General features: G+C 39.7%; 1 protein-coding gene across 1 annotated transcript; it reads right to left on the bottom strand.

Annotated features, from left to right (window-relative positions):
• Nucleotides 1-11,073: 11,073 nt before the first annotated feature.
• Nucleotides 11,074-14,968, bottom strand: LOC149233600 (uncharacterized). Its single transcript, XM_089379804.1, has 10 exons — nucleotides 14,820-14,968; nucleotides 14,404-14,659; nucleotides 14,031-14,235; nucleotides 13,466-13,556; nucleotides 13,227-13,372; nucleotides 12,891-13,134; nucleotides 12,660-12,764; nucleotides 12,331-12,513; nucleotides 11,802-12,003; nucleotides 11,074-11,686 (listed from the first exon to the last, which is right to left on the bottom strand). The coding sequence occupies exons 1-10, from the start codon at nucleotides 14,922-14,924 to the stop codon at nucleotides 11,199-11,201; spliced, it is 2,025 nt and encodes a 674-aa protein (XP_089235930.1). The 5' UTR covers nucleotides 14,925-14,968; the 3' UTR covers nucleotides 11,074-11,198.
• Nucleotides 14,969-17,649: the final 2,681 nt, after the last annotated feature.

A 17,649-nucleotide genomic window follows, 5' to 3' on the forward strand; every position in this document is an offset into this window, starting at 1 on the left:
GTGGGTGAGAAATTCTAGAACTTGTGTATAATATTGCTTCCCCTTGTTTATAAGAGGAGGGGGAGAAGCCCCAAGAGTTAGCTCAATCGGTCAAATCAAGTGCCTCGCCAATGGGAGGTCACAGGGTCGAATCCCGAAAGCTCTTGGGGTTAGGTCAGTAAATAGGCCGAGGGGTGTTGATGCCTTCGAGTGCGTCCACTCAGTGTTGAACAACCCTGGATGTAGCGGCTACCCATTGACCCGGGTATCCGTGAACCAGAAGTGAAAAAAAAAAAAAGAGGAGGGGGAGCTGGAATTACAGTTTACAAAATATCTGAACCCGAGCCCTAGTTTTCATGTTAGACTAGCTGTCTCGGTTAGTCTAAGGTCTTGCTGCCCCAAAAAAGATTACAATTGGGATCGAATCCCTTCTTGGAAATAAACATAAATTAATGAACAGAGAAAGAAAATGGAGAGATGAAGGAGGAGGTGTCTGCACGCTGTTCCAGTGGAGGCCCCTGATCAAGCCACGTCCCTACTGTGATGCATTCCACTTGCTTCTTGGCCAGTTTCTGTCAATTTTTCCTTAACTGCCTGAGTGACCTGTTCGATGGAATAGGGAGCAGAGTGGGAAAGTCATCTGCCCAGGCGGTCCTTTTCTGTGTAGAGGAATGGGGCACCATGCCGTGCCATTAAAACTTCCTGAGTCCCCCCCCATATAGATCTAAAACAGCGCCATGCTCCATTATAGTCCTTAGCTATCGGCCCATCCACCCATTTAAATCTCTGTGACAACGCTCTCTGCGCAACATGGTCACAGGCCTTTAGAATTAAAAATAGATGAATAGGTGGGCGTTTTTAATTTCTCCCTTAGCCCCTATGATTTCAGCCCCTTTTATAACTTTTTGCATATGATCGGGGGCTGGAACCAAGGGCTTAGTCCTTTGAGTGCTAAGGCTCTCAACAACTGCGTGGGGGCCTTATTCCTTTTTTATTGCAAATCCACATATTGGCTCTTTAAAATTTGCTTTACCCTTTTGCTTGCAGCAGGCCGATAGTGTGGACGTGAGCTCCATATAGACCTTGCCCTAGTCATTTATCACATCCAGGAAGGAGTCCCCGCATATCACAATCGCCTCCTTGGAGTAGAAGGCCCCTTACCCTTTTCTTTGGAACAGGCCAACAATCCGGACACGGGTCCTTATAGACCCTACCATAAATTATACTTTATCACATCTGGAAGGGAAGTCCCGCATATCGCAATCGCTCTACACCAATGTCTTTAGCTTTTTTCCCCTTAACTGTTGTGATCGTCAATCTGCGGGGTGACGTCATCACTACCATGTGTCACCCTATGAGTGGTGACGCGCGGCACCCAGAAATGGTCCCATGTCACCCCGAAAATACTAAAACTGGGTGACACATGGCCTCTGGGAGGAGAGAGAAAGTGGCCCGCCGGGCATTGGTTTTTTCATGAATGCCTTTTTCAGCGAATTTTTGGCCTTCCTGACGATTTTGTATTAAATCGCATAATTGACAGTTTCCATTGTTTCGGAGCTATGACCCTCGTTGATTGTTGAACGTCGATTCCACATGGAGGAGAGAGAAAGGGGAGGCCCAACCCTTATTTTTTCATCCATTTCCTTTGTATTTTGTTTTCTCGGCCCCCTAGGATTTTAACACTGGCATCGCGAATCGGCCCCCGCAAGCCTTTCATGTGTCGGCCCATGTATCTGTCGGTACGCCAATATGTTTATCGTCGATCTCTTTGTGCCCGGGGCTCCAGACTGCTGATATGTTGTACCTAGACCTGCCGACTACTGATATGCGACATCGACGATCAGTGGATCGGTGTGCCTCACTCCTTCAGTGCTCCTTACCCACCTAAACACTGATATTCGATATGTGATGAGCCTCCCAGGTCCCGATTGCGATTTTTCCCTCATACTTAGCAATTTTTCTTTATTTGCTAGGCTTTTCCAAGGTAATCTTCAAAATACTTTATCTTTTGCTCCAGGAGTCCAGTTTTGGACTTCCATATACTATTGGAAAGCTCTTGCTGAGAACTAGGCAATGGAGAGGGACCGATTAAGCTTTGAGATCTTATGTGGCTAAAAAATTGGCATCAAACTTCACTGATTTTGTGTATTTAAGGCAATTGAAGACTGATAAAGTAGTGAGTGACAACATTGGCACCTACTAGGGACAGTGCCTTGTTGGAAAGGTGCTGAGAACCCGTAGACTAGTATCCTTCACCATTGGGCATGGAGTCAGTAATATATGAGTTTTGTAACCAACAAAATCTCCATGGGACTTTCCTCATCAATCTAAATGCAGAAAATAAAAATTCTAACAACTGAAAAGTAAATGCTCAGCTTGTCAGCTTATTTATGTACATTCCTACTTATGCACATAACTTAATTAAGCTAAGTGTGTTCAATCCTCCAATGGAGCTAGGCCAACATTAGAGTACTGGACCATATGACTTCACACTGCCAAAAAAAAGAGAGATTAAAACAAGAAGGTACATAAAAAATCTTCAACTACAAGACCTGATACAAGTTGTTGAAAGAACCACTGTGGCTGGCTTAAGAATAGGCTCATGTAATCAAGCACAGGGTCATGGAATATCTAATGAATGTTTGCAGCATACCCTTCTTCACATACAGTTTGTTGATTGATGTCTTTTTGGTCATGGCAACCACAAACACCGCATGGCTCTTTGGCTTCTTTGCAAATGAGCCTAGAAGGGGAGGGTGACTTCTCTTCTTTGAGGACTTCAAGTTTAAATCCATTTGTATCTAGAAGTCCCTTTCCCTTGTCAGTTGGCCTGGGAGGCTCCTCAGAGGAAGTGCCTTTGTTTTGGTCGTGTCCCATTAATGTCTTTCTAGACAATCGAAGAGTAATTCTCTTATGCAACCGAGCCATCATGAAATTAGAGAACTCCTTGCAAGAATCATCCATCTCATCATCATTTAGCATTACATCAAAATCACCTTCCTCTTCTTCATGTGTCCTAGCTTCTTGTTCTTTGTTAGAGGAAGAGGAATACTTTCGTCGAAGGCCTCTATTCTCTAACTCTAGTTCCATCAGTCTATATAAGGAGTTATTTATTAAGCTAACCTTCTCTTCCATAGCCTCTTCCATTTCTTGACAGATGTAGTAGCCAGAGAGTTTACAATTAATATTCAGAAAGTGGAGTCGCTAGGATGTTTACCATAAAATTAATCAGTGGAGTCGCCAATGTGAGATATCTTCAACCCACACTTCCCTTTCTCACCTAACAGAGGGAATGAAAAATTTTGTCGTACGCAGGGACAAATATTCTAGTATGTTCCCCAGCAACGATGCCAAAAAGATGTTGTGGCTAAATCTTGCACCTACAGCACAAGTGCAGCAGAACACAAGGAAGTTCCCTAGAGACAGCCTTTGGGTTGATTGTAAACTAGTTCCTAGGACATCTTAAATAGGGGAGTTCTTGTAAGGTTATATATAAGGGGTTTGCAACACTCCAATTGTCACATAATGAAAGATATCGAGGGGGCTTGGTTCATTCCTCCAAAGGTATGAGTTATGGATTTTAGGGACTCCCTCACACACACAGTTCCCAGTGGTATCATATAGAAAAACGGAGGTCGATTACTTCAAAGGGGGTTACAACTTAATAGGATTTTTTGAGTAAATGAAAGATGATTAGGAGAAATCATAACTCATCATATAGATCCCAAAACATCCATAATTCTATATTGAACACATAGAGCTACAAGCAATGGGAAATTATACACTTGTTTGAGTTACAAGTGGAATTAATGGACTGGAGAGAAGATGGGTGCTATGATTCTTATAGAGTAGTTTAAAGATATACTTCAGCCCTTCATACAGGCATTGTGAATTAATAAATAAATACTCATGGATCTGTAATGAAGCATGGAATAATTTCTAGCAGTTATTGTAGCACACATGCAAAGAAGAATATGAACATAATGGAATTAAAAAAAGGAAAAACATATTGTAATGATAAGAAGGAGGAATCACCACCATATATGTGATAGTCTGAAGATCTTCTTGTGTAAATTAATACAGTCTCAGATAATAGTAATTCGCTTACAGAGTTATGAGCCAAAATATGGTATAACAAAGTTTAGCCCTAATAGGTGAGAAATTCTGGAACCTCTGTATAATATTGCTTCCCCCTATTTATAAGAGGAGGGGGAGATGGAATTACAGTTTACAAAATATCTGAGCCCGAGCCCTAGCTGTCATGCTAGACTAGCTGTCTCGGTCAGTCTAAGGCTTTGCTGCCCCAAAAAAGATTACAATCGGGATCGAATCCCTTCTTGGAAATAAACAAAAATTAATGAACAGAGAAAGAAAATGGAGAGATGAAGGAGGAGGTGTCCCCTTGCTATTCCAGTGGAGGCCCCTGATCAAGCCACGTCCCTGCCATGATGCATTCCACTTGTTGCTTGGCCGATTTCTGTCAATTCTGCCTTAACTGCCTGAGTGACCTATTCGGTGGAATAGGGAGCGAAGTGGGAAAGTCGTGTGCCCAAGTGGTCCTTTTATGTGTAGAGGAATGGGGCACCATGTCGTGCCATTAATACTTCCTGAGCTCCCCCCATACTGATCTGCAACAGCGCCATGCTCCATTAAAGTCCTTAGCTGCCAGCCCATCCGCCCATTTAAATCTCTGTGAAAATTCTCTCTGTACAACACGGTCGCGGGCCTTTAGCATTAAAAATAGACAAACAGGTGGGCATTTTTAATTTCCCCCTTAGCCCCTATGCTTTCAACCCCTTTTGTAACTTTCTGCATATGACCGGGGGCTGGAACCAAGGGCTTAGTCCTTTGAGCATTAAGGCTCTTAATAGGTGCGCGAGGGCCTTATTCCTTTGTTATCGCAAATCCACATATCCGTGCTTTAAACCTTGCTTTAACCTTTTCCTTAGAGTGGGCCCATAGGCCGAACGCGAGGTGCATATAGACCCTGCCCTAGTCATTTATCACATCCGGGGAGGAGTCCCTGCATATCGTAATCACCTGCTTGGAGAAGGTCCCTTACCCCTTTCTTTGGAGTGGGCCAACAGTCTAAACGCGAGGTCCTTATAGACCCTTCCATAATACTTTATTGCATCTGGAAGGGAAGTCTCGATATCGCAATCGCTTGACACCAATGTATTTAACTTTTTCCCCCTTAACTGCTATGATTGCTGATCTGCGGGGTGACGTCATTACTGCGACGTGTCACCCTATGAGTGGTGACACGTGGCACCCAGAAATGGTCCTATGTCACCCCGAAAAAGTTGAAACCGGGTGACACGTGTCCTCTTCCACATCACTGCTAACATCAGCTGCCTTGTCAGCTCTGAAGACCAATCGCATGCTGCCACGTGGCCTCCAGGAGGAGAGAGAAAGTGGCCCGTCGGCCCTTGGTTTTTTCATGAATGCCTTTGTTAGTGAATTTTCGGGCTTCTCGATGATTTTGTATTAAATCGCAGAATCGACAGTTTCCATTGTTTCGGAGCTGCGACCCCTTCCGATCGCCGATTATCGATGCCACATGGAGGAGAGAGAAAGGGGAGGCCCGACCCTTGTTTTGTTGGCCATTTCCTTTATATTTGGTTTTCTCGCCCCCCCCCCCCCCCCCGCCCCCGGATTTTAACATTGGCATCGCAAATCGACCCCCACAAGCCTTTGGAGTGTCGGCCCATGAATCCGCCGGTACATCGATATGTGTATCGATGATCACTCTACCCCTGGGGCTCTTGATCGCCGATATGCTGTACCTAGACCTACCGACTCCCCATATGCGATATCGGTGGATTGCTATTCCTTGCTCCATTAATGCTCCTTACCCACCTGAACGTCGATATGCGATATGCGATGAGCCTCCTAGGTCCCGATTGCAATTTTTCCCTCATACTAGCCATTTTTCTTTATTTTCTAGGCTTTTCCAAGGTAATCTTCAAAATGATTTATCTTCTGCTCTAGGAGTCCATTTTTGGACTTCCATATACCGTTGGAAATATCTTGTCGAGCACTAGGAAATGGAGAGGGGCTGATTAAGCTATAATAACTTCTATGGCTCAAAAATTGGCATCAGTTCACTTATTTTGTGTATTTGAGGGAATTGAAGACTGATAAAGCAGTGAGTGACAACACCACCTCTATCCTCGTGTGACATGTTGGTGAAGTCAACATGCAACATATAGATAATTGGGTTGACAACAAAAGAAACCCATGGAAAAGAGGCAGATGAAGCTAGGAAAATCATAGAAGAATTACGACTAAAGAGGAGCATGGAGCATAGTGTGGTATGAGACACATAGAGAAGCTTGACATAGAAAGAAACGAATTCAAGAGCTCCTGGAGGAGCGTGAAGAGAAGAAAAGAAAAGACAAGGCAAGATGCTAATCCCTATTAACTTTATGGTGTATGACCAATGTTGTTATCGATTTTGTGATGACTAGTGAAGTCCGAGTGAAGAATTTGACTCACTAATCCTGGTTGTCTTTGTTGGGAACCTCTAAGTGCTTTCCCTGGGGCTGAGAAACACATAGAGCTTGTTGAAGGGCGATTAAACCACTAGGGTGCTTGTTGGAAGGATATTAACCACTTAACATGTGGAGATTCTATGGTGCTTACTGTTGGAGGTAGTTGTTAACCACCCAAAACACGTGCTTTGGATTCTTGTAGTGCTTGTCGTGAAAATACAACTATTAACCACCTTTAAAGTGAGATCATACTCCTATACTGATTAGACCTTCATTGTGACTAGGGTGAACTCTGCGATCTATTTATGAGAGACAATAGAGTCACTGTGGTGCTTATTGTTGGAGGTAGTTGATAAACCACCTTGATAATGCACTCTCTCTCATCTGATTCACTATGGTTGGTGTGAAATTCCCTTGAGTACTTAACCCCTTAGGCTATGAATACAACTCAAGGGTGGTGATCTGTAATAAATATTGCAGTGTAGTTGACTTATGGTTGGGTGGAGAGTTGAAGTCCCTCCCTCAGTTGCTAGTTGTTCAAGTTAATCAGATAAGTGTATTTATTGTGTGTATGTTGCACTATGAATAATGAATAATATTTGATATGTGTTATGACAGTGTATGTATCAACACTACTAATGGTAGAATGTGACATTCATGTTTTTCTATGATGAGATCTCATATATATATATGTGTGTGTGTGTGTGTGTTCATGAAGGACAAAGCTATTTACATGGTCATGTATGATTACTTGCTGTGCATAACTAAGCTATTACAATGTATTATTTCCATTGTCTCATATGTTGTGAATATCATGAATATTTAATTGTTTAAAGGTTGTGAATGTATTTCTAGATAAGGACCATGGTTGATGTTGTGTATGTCATGGTTGACTAATAGATTTGATAGTATTTGCTTGGGATAGTTCCTATAGTTCTCCATGATGTTGTTGTATTTGAAATTACAAAATGAATTGATCTTTGTAATGTTTTTATGACTATGTATAATGTTAGAATGTTCAATGTTTGGATAAGGGTTTCATCCCTATAGAATTGATGTTATGAGTAATGCCTTGCTTTAAGGAAGCTCTAGCCGAGTCCCTTGAAGTTCTCAAAATTTTTAAGTCTAAGTATTGCATAAGTTGGAATTTGTATCCGAGGCCAAACGAGTCATTGGGAGATCCACGTATCTGATGCTAGACAAGTCATTGGGAGATCCATGTATCTGATGCTGGATGAGTCATTGGGAGATCCATGCATCCAGTGTTGGATGCCATTTTGGGACTTTGTCGTTTAGTGTATCTTGGGATGTAGTAAGGAGCAAATGCATATGAGTCTAGAGAATGTAACTAAGAGTTCAACTAGCCTGCACTTGTGTGTTTATGGAAACAAGAAAGATTCGAAATAGTTCAGATGTTCTGTAGTGAAGTTGGTCAAGTGACGATATCTGGTGAGGGCCCCGCTTGGGCAGAGCCAAAGATCATCATAATTGTTGGGAAAATCCAGGATTTGTTTCCTCTATGGATTTACACTTGATGTACATATCCGTGATATCAAATATCAAAATTTGATGGATAGGCTATCTAGGATCTAGGGTATCCGAGTGTGTAACAAGTGTGCACACTTGCCTATGCATCAGATTTCTCCCTGGGCCATATATAATGTGGATAGAACGCGTTGGGTGTAGGCACTACGGGACCCGCAAGGCGAGGTGAGGTGATGGATGCCATGGTGGCTAGTACGGCTATGTGGAAGTTTTGTGGGCTCCATAATAGACTTCATGAGAGAGAGGGTGAAAAGATTCGGTGACTCGAAGGTGCATGGAAATTGTACCATGGAAAAAGTTATGTGCCTTAGATTTTCCTTCAAGATCGGATATAACATGTAGTAGTGCAAATAACTATGGGGTCGGGTCTAGTGGGACCTATGATCTTGATTTTACATAGAATCCATGCGGCAGTTTGATGCTGAGGTGGTGCCATAAGATTGATCAAACTTTGAACGAGCATATTTTTCAATTTGGAAGTCAGATTGTGATAAAATTTATATTGCTGAAAATGTCTTAAAAATCTCAATAGGATGGTGATATCATAAATTAATTCTACAAGTTTTTGAGGGGGAGAATTTTTGTGACCCCATCTTCAAAGTGAAACCATGGAGATTGGGTTAATTAAAGGTAACACCTCCGATAGCCTATAAGAGAAAGGGGGTGAGAGCGAGCGTTATAAAAGACACCATTGAAAATTGGAGACAAGCTACTTATTCGAATTCAATCTTGAACCGCATATGGAAACTCTTTCCAAGGTTTTTGCTTTGAAAGGTTTGGAAGGAAATGAACTAATACATATTAAAAATGAGCACAAATGTAGGAAAAATTTGGTAAAATTTTTAGGAAATGATCAAGGAAACCAAAAACTGTTTTGATTACTCCATCATCAAAAAAGGACTAGTGATGAAATGAGCATGATGCAATCATATTGAAAGTCTTTGAGCTTCAAACTAGAGACCCTTTCCATATCCAAGCTTCTAGGAACCCCAAGGCATCATTCTAGATAGATGGGAACCTCCACTTTCTAAATTTATTACGTTAAACTTTGATGGTTCTTCAAAGGGCAACCCTAGGCCAGCTAGTTTTGGGGGTGCATTCATAAATAACAAAGGCATATTACTATAGGAATATGTAGGCAACTTGGGCATCGAGAGTAGTAATACAACCAAAATGTATGCTTTGGAGTTTGGGCTACTCATAGTAGCCCAAACTTTGGAGTTTTGATCATGTTTCTTAATTGGAACTTTTAGCCTCCACAGGTATCTTGTTGCTTCTTGATTGGAAGTTTTAGCCTCCATGAGTATCTTGTTCTTGTATTTCAATGCATCTTGTGAGATCTTAAATTTAAGTTCAATTCCCTTTTTAGCATTGCATCTTTTTCTCATTTGGAGAAGAATTTTATCCTATGGGGTTTTCCCATTTTTTCCACTTATCAGAGTTTGTGCTTGAGTGCTTAATATGGCCAAGTTATTGAGACCCAGTTTTATCTTATAGTTATTCCCTACATCCACTTAAGTGAGAGTGTTAGTGTTAATTTTCAACATAATTTTTCTATTTGCCAATTAATATTAGATATAAACTTGCGTAGACATCCCCATTTACCAAGTTGTAATGAACTAATTGCTTGGGCTGAGAGATTCTCATTCTCTCCAGAAGCATCTTAGAAATGTTTTTAATTGGTCAAAATAAAATAAAAATAACTTTACCTTAAACTAAAAATAACTTTACCTTAAACATTTTTACTAGGTCAAAAATAAAATTAAAATAAATTAAAAATAACTTTTAAAACAGAAATATCTTTGAACTAAAATAATAAAATAAACTTGAAAATTTTTGAGCATGAAAATCTATGTTATTGACTGATTATATTCATATTCATGTGAGATTTAATTCTTCTCCTAGCTTGATAGATCGAGTTTGGTAGATCTATTATATTCATATTCATGTGAGATTTAATCCCTCTCCTAACTTGATAGATCCAGGTTTGGTAGATCTAAATTGATAGATCTAGGTTGATTAGATCTAGGTTGATTAAAATCCAGCACCAATTTCTACCAATATCGATTATAGTGATGACTATTAGTCCAATTGATTATAGTGATGACTATTAGTCCAATTGAACACCCGTAGTTTTCAAAGTTGCTGGAAACAATGATTCCTAACTACGATTGTTTGGCGCTTGATTGTTGTTTTTATTGATATCGACGATAACGATCCTTCACTTAAAGGTGATTATCAAAGCTGGTCGAAGCCATTATTCCAGAAATTGATTTTTATGCGCATTAAGCCAAATTACATCCTTGACCAGGAAAATTTTGATTACTTTCACAAAGGAATATTTCAATGATTTGTGCGCTACAGAGTTCTTCCGTCGAAGGTGCGCTCCACGACCACCTTCTGTCAATGGTTAGGACGTCTCCTGTTTTATAACAATTTCTTTCGTCGACGTGCAGGCGCTGGGATCGACTCGAAATCACTAAATCTCTTCTCTGACATATTTTGTGGCTGAATGCGAGGAACTGGCTGCTTCAATTCGAGTGAAATTTGTTGAGATCGATACGGATAAGGATTTGGATTGATTCGGCTCCATGCCTACGGAAAGCAGTGGTCGTTTTTAACTCGTCATCTGTCGTTCCAAATACAAATAGACAAAGAGATTTCAATTTGCGGGTTCATGGCCAAGGTTGAAATTTGACTATGAATCAACAATTTTTTTTTCCATTTGACACATTATCAATATAAATTAAAGACGTCTAAAGGATTTGTGTATTATTTAACCCCAAGAAATATCCACCATTTTGACAGGAAGGATTTCACATCATGTGACGATGCTGTACGTTTCCCCAGCTTAATGTCGTTGACTTTTAGAACATAAAACAATTTACCTAACCCCATGCCATTGCAATCAGTGTTGGCTAATTCACTGTATGTCGAAGACGAAGTTCGGTCATAGCAATCTCACACAGTTGACATTTTCCTGAGCATTGCAAGTTGAGCATTTCATGTTACTGTGTAAATAAGTTAGTCGTTCACAGTGAAGTACACACTGGAATTGCTGGAAAAGAGCTCTTTTTAATAAAAAGAGTCAAAATGCTTTTTCAATTATTGTTGTTAGATCAAATTTGTTACACAGTGCAACCATTATTAAATAAATAAGAGACGGGTAAGCCTAAGTAACTACAGATTTTTAGCCACTGTTGTGGTCAATCCAAAACCGAAGGGAAACAGGGGATCATAGTGCTTGTCCCCAACATTCATAGGCAGTTGATCAACACTTTTGAACCATGTTCTTGAAAGTTTCCCTTGGAAGCCATAATCTCCGAAAATCACATCTGTCACACCTTGGCCCTCAGATCCAGGAAGCCACGCCGCAACAAAAGCATCAACTAATGGAAGATAAGGTGTAATAACAAGCGGCCTTCCAGATATCAAGATTACAAGGCATTTCACGGAGCCACATACATTATTAATTGTGTCACCTCCACCCAAAGGAATGGTCAAATTAAGATTATCCCCAGCTGTTTCTGCATAAGGTGCCTCGCCTACAACCACAATGCCATATGAAAACCCTTGTCCTTTGACATAATTTGCATCTGGATTTTCCTGATAAACAACCTCTGTGGAGGGGCTAACAGCAGATTGGATTGCTTCGAGAATTGTAGTTCCTGCATAACAAAAAAAAAACTCAATAAAGGTCAATTGAATCACTGGATCTTATTGTGCTGATCTATAATAAATGGTAACAGACCTAACATAAATCTTACACAAATTCGAACTTACCTTTGGTTGTGTTTCCACTTAATCCTTGCCATGCTATTGTCCATCCACCACACTGATAACCCAGGTTGTCGGGATGAGTCCCTGCAACAAGAATCTTGGTAGCATTCTTATCCAAAGGAACCAAAGGCTTGCTGTCTGACTTTCCATTTTTCAACAAGACCAGAGATTTCCTAACAGCTTCTCTTGCTAACTCCCTGTGCGCCTGTTATTGCAAAAATAACTGTTAAATGGCATGAAAACAGTGCATTGCAAGGCAAGTTCCAAATTCCTGCCAGCGTTGTCCATCTGAAAGCTGTATAATATTATTATTAAAAGTTTTATTCTCGAATTCTTATATCCATCATAGCGTAGATTTTGTTAATGTTTCAGTGAAAAAATTTTGAAAACCAAAATTCAACAGAATTGAAGAAGGGACAGAACACATGCGGTCGTTGCTATGGAAATATAGCTTTACAGACGGTAAAAATGCTGGGATAACAACAGTGGTCTTAACCATTTATCATGATAAACTGCCAATGACAGACTTCACCTTGCTGCCAAGTTGGTTGGCTAGGCTCGGATTTGCCATAGGATGTTCAAAGAGTCCCATGGTGAATTTTACTCTCAGAATTCTTCGAACTGCATCATTTATTCTCGTCATTGAGATCAAACCACTCTTGACTTGCGAAGTCAGATTGCCAATAAAGTCCATGAAATTGTAGGGAACCATAACCTATTGAGCAGATTGCCAATAGAGAAAGTCAGGCGTGAATCTCATAGGTATCTTATTTCATAGGGTATCGTAGGTATGCAACAGTATTAAATGAGGAATACTGGAAATTCAGAAATGCTATCTAGAATGGGAGACAAATATGCTACCATGTCAATCCCTGCACTGACACCGTCAAAGACTGACAAAGAGTAATTAGCACCAGCTGGGCTAGTTATTCTGTCGATACCTTGCCAATCTGAAATAACAAAGCCCTGTGACCAATAAAAGAAGGCATCAAAGGAAAAATAAGTTGAACGTTTTATAGAACATAAATTTTTGAAAAGGTTCCACACAAAAGCAAGGCCGATCAGAATTATAAAAATACACAGTAATAATACCTTGAATCCAAGTTGCTTCTTTAGAACTTGAGAAACGAGAAAACGGTTAGCGTGCATCTTCACTCCGTTCCAACTGGAATAGGAAATCATAATCGTGGAGACCCCTTTAGCAATGGCATCAAAATAGGGGGCCATATGAATATGTACCAATCCATCATAACTGATAACAGTGTTATTCTCATTGATACCATCGGTTGTTCCACCATCACCCACAAAGTGCTTAGCACAAGCTACAGTATTTGACCTGAGAGACATCAATAGATTAACTGATTGATCAAAGAAATGCGTTTTCTATGGGCAAAGCCAAATGAATAAAACACGAGGTTTGTAACTTACTCTCCAGCTACGAAAGGAATCCCCCTTTTATATTTGGCAGGAGGCTGCCCCTGCAGACCCAAGATAATCTGTGTCATGGACTTGACAACTGTTGGATCCTCGCTATAGCTCTCATAGCAGCGCCCCCATCGGGGATCTCTGCAAATCTGAACACGTCAAACAAAATACTCTAAGCAATCCAAACTTCACTTTCATCTTGAATAAACTTTCATCGAGCACATTCAATGCAAGAGTCTTACAGCAACACATGGGGCAAATGTGTACGGAATGCCAGTAGCTCTAACTTCCAGAGCTGTGGCAGCTCCAATTCTTCTAACCAAATCTGGATCTCTGCATCAATAAAACATTCATTCAAGTTGCAAGTGAAATTTCTTAAATAATTTTGATTAAGAGCGAGGGAAATCACTCATGTTTATTAAACACCTAAATTCCCACCCTGACTTTTAATCATGATTCATCCCATTTCACCTACTCATAATTTCCTTTTCCCTCGTAGCTTGAGCTAGGTGATCCTAAGCAATTTTCAGTTGATTTCCTCCTCAAAGTTTTATCATGGCATCCGGATGATCCTCTGCAATTTCCAAATAATTGCCTCTTATGGGATGAAGGTTGATGCCCGCTATTTCATCTATGAGGAAAGTCAATGCCAAGCCATACAAATGGGGATTTTTTCCTAAATAGCAAGAGGCTACAAGATCTAGTACTGTCTAAGGGTTTTTCTGCCATCTTACCAACGACTGAACCAACATCATTTTTAAAAGCATTGCCCTGAAGAGAAAAGAGAAGAGTAGATTTTCTACTTGCCTGGTGGCTCCAAGCCCAATATTGTGAGGGAAGATGGTAGCCCCATAGACATTGTTGTGGCCATGCACAGCATCAATGCCATATATCATAGGTATCTGCAGACGAGTAGACAGGGCATTCTTCTGGAGCCCGTCCACCATGTTGGTCCATGTAGCCGGAGATGCCTGAGGTGCAGGCACGCTCCCTCCTCCGCTAAGTACACTCCCTGCCTCACAACAATATCATCTCACCAACAATCAACAAACCAAGACCACGTATCTTAATATTTTCAGTTATAATCTCGAATAAACTAAAGCGTGTTAGATCTGTGTACAATGTGAAATGAAAAAAGAGAAAAGATTTGAGAAAAATGAGTGAATGCATTGTGTATTACCAATGTAGTAATTTTTCATAACATCTGCTGTGGCCACTGTTCTTTCAATCTGTGTCATTTGTCCTATCTTCTCTTCCAAAGTCATCCGAGCCAGCAAGTCCTCCACACGAGCATTGATGGGCTGAGATGGGTCCTTGTACTTAGCATATTCAACGGCTTCTGCACACCTGCATAAAACCACAACAAACAGCAACAAACACCACCATCCTGAACCCATTCTGTTCGCCATCAATAAAGAAGATCTCTCCACTCTGATCTGTACAGACGAAGAAAGGCCAACTGAGTATAAAAGGAGAAGGAACGAAGAACAAATATAAGTTGCGTGACAACAATATGGAGAATAAAAAAATAAATCAAATCCACCGCACGATCGCCGAGCTGAGAAAGGATTTTCAACAATCATTAATGCACCATACCCGGATATCGCTCCACATTCGATTTTGAATTTGAAAAGAGGGAACAATCGGGAATCGGTAGTGGGCAGGTTTGTTTCTTCTGGATATTCTTTTTGGGGAAGACATCGCGTGCCACGTAAATTATCTTATCTGACAGCAGGTTCATTGTTGGTGTTTGTAATAAGGCTCTCACACGATAGATAGAAGCACACGCACCTAACAATGGAGGTGGGCTCTCAGACGATAGATGATTATTGGGTTGACGATACGCACACGCACCTAACAAGGTTGACTGTTCACTGAGCACGTGTTTACTAAGCTTCCGGGGTTGATTCAGAAAAGACATGTATTTATTTCCAAAATCAATTTCGAAGATTCTTTCAAACGGGTGAATATAATGTATTTTTAATTTAGTGATTAGGATGCCAACCATGATGGATGATATTCATCTTTCCTCTAATCGGTTTATTGTATTTTTAAGGAAGAATTATTTCAAAATGGTTAGGAATTTATGAATTTTGTTAGAAGTAGTATTTGAATCATGTTTTTGATGGTGTAAATGGATTCAGTACCATAAAAATTTCTAAAATATTTAAAATTATGAAATTTGATAGCGTTTATTTGGATTTACAGAAATCTCTTCCCAATTTTTTCATGACCAGAATTTCCATAGCTTTGAGGGTAAAAACATATTCGTTAGACTATGACTTTTTAAAAGGTAAAACCTTATTTAAATTTTAAATTTTATTTTTAATTTATAAGATAGTAAAAATATTTTATTTTTGTATTTAAAAGATATTAAAGGAAGTATTTTAAGATTTCAATGACTTAAAAGAGGTTATGAATATTATTATCGATAAGTTAAGAGGTTACAAATATTATTATTGATAAATTTAGTAAAGTGCTTTCAAACTTTTAATTCATTGGTTAGAGGAAAAAAGAAATATTATATAAATATGTGATAGTATTAATAAATATATAATAATTTTAGTTTTATCCTATTATGTAAATGTGTTTTTAATCAATAAGTCAAGCATAATTACTATGATAATGTTGTGGTAAGACTTATCTATTTCTAGAGAATACGTCATTTATAGAATTAATTTTATTATTTTAAAAATAATACATTCTCTAATAACTTTATTAATCTAGGAAAAATATCTAATAAATATGTTTTAAGATTATAAGGTTAACAAGTATTATAATATATATGATGAAATTAGTTTATAAAGCGTAGAATAGGCGATGATATGGTGTATTGTTAAAGCCCTCCATTATGTGAAGGTCACTGGTTCAAAATTCTGTGAACAAAAACCCAGCCATGAGAAGGGTTGGTGTGGCCCAGGTCGGGGGCAATCCCCGGTGATTTTGATGGCTTAAATGCCCTTGGGTGATAGTTTCCCAAGCTAAAGGTGTAACAACCTTGGTTGAAAATCCATGTAAAAATAAATAAGACCATGGTCATGGGACATGTATTCTCAGCTGAATGGTGGGAAAAACATCCTACTAGGTGCCCATTTGGTTTTTTATGACTAAAGGAATTTGGCAAAGGCATGAGGCACTAATTGGCATTTTATTTATGAAAATAATGGAAAGTAAGAGAAAAGGAAGGTGAAAGGTCATAGGTTGCATGTGAGGAGGAAAATGAAGGAAAATAATGGAAATTGAAGAAAATAGAGGCCTCATTGATAAAAAGGTTTCTGAGGATCAATTCATAGTCTTTTGTTAGTTTAGTTTTGGAGCTCTCATTTTCTACTCTCTCTCTTTCATACTCTTAGACACTTAGAGTTTTCTTGGAGTAATTTTGGAGGAGAGTGACATACTTGGGATTTGGACTAAGAAGGTGTTGTAGCGCCTACAACACCCTCCAAAATTTTGGCCTATACTTAAATTCCAGAGCCTACTCTGGATCCTATGATTGATTGTTCCTTAGTCACTTATTTGGTAAGCTGATGATCTCAAGCTTCCCTCTTCGATCTTAAGAGTTGTTCACACTTTTTATCTTTAAATAATATTTGTCATATTTGGGTATGTGGATTATCACTTGTTATGCAAAGAGAATTTTGTTATGCTTCAAGGGGAAATCTTTGTGAGAATGGGTTGTCCTCACCACATAGACATGTTTCACACTCATTTCACACACTCTTGAAAAAGTGTTGCCTTTATACTCCCAAAATCTATCATTGGAGACAAACTTGCCGTAAGCTGCCACAACGGTTATTGCAATAAGCGAAGTATGTGTTATATGTTTTGGTTTGTTTATGTTGTATCACTAAGTGTTCAAGTGTGTGATCATAGTCAAGTTATATCACTGTTCACATCAGTTCCATTGATCCCAAACTTAGCCAAACTCCAAAGTTTCCCTAGCAACCTAGCCTCATCCAGCTTTCTTGAACTGCGCACTTCGCATATGTAACCCTCAAGCTTTTCCCTTTACCTGCTGGAACTGCGGAATGCACATAAAGCCCAACATCCCTTAGCATTCAAAACTGCACAGTGATTTCCTATAGTGTCCTTCCCTTAGCCGGAACCCACTATCTCTAGAAACTGCGCAGTTTTGTCCCTCAGCTGCCTAGTTTTCCTTGCATCCTGAAATTGCGCAAATGTGTCCTCCCAGGGCATCATCCCACAGTAGTCACTGCTTGCTGAAACTGTGCAATTATGTCTCTCAGGGGACACAAAGAAGTATGACATGCTAGATGACTATTAAGAAGCTGAGGAGAAATATAAGAAGACCAAGGAACCCAAGGTATGATAGAATATCGAGACCGCATGAAGACTCGATCTAACACATAACCCTTTGAAGGGTAGTTATGGAAAACAAAATACATCTTTTGAAATACACCTCTTA

Source organism: Pinus tabuliformis, chromosome J (assembly GCF_031772625.1).
Source record: "Pinus tabuliformis cultivar Carrire ecotype Pingquan chromosome J, CPIR1, whole genome shotgun sequence".
NCBI classification, from domain to species: Eukaryota; Viridiplantae; Streptophyta; class Pinopsida; order Pinales; family Pinaceae; genus Pinus; species Pinus tabuliformis.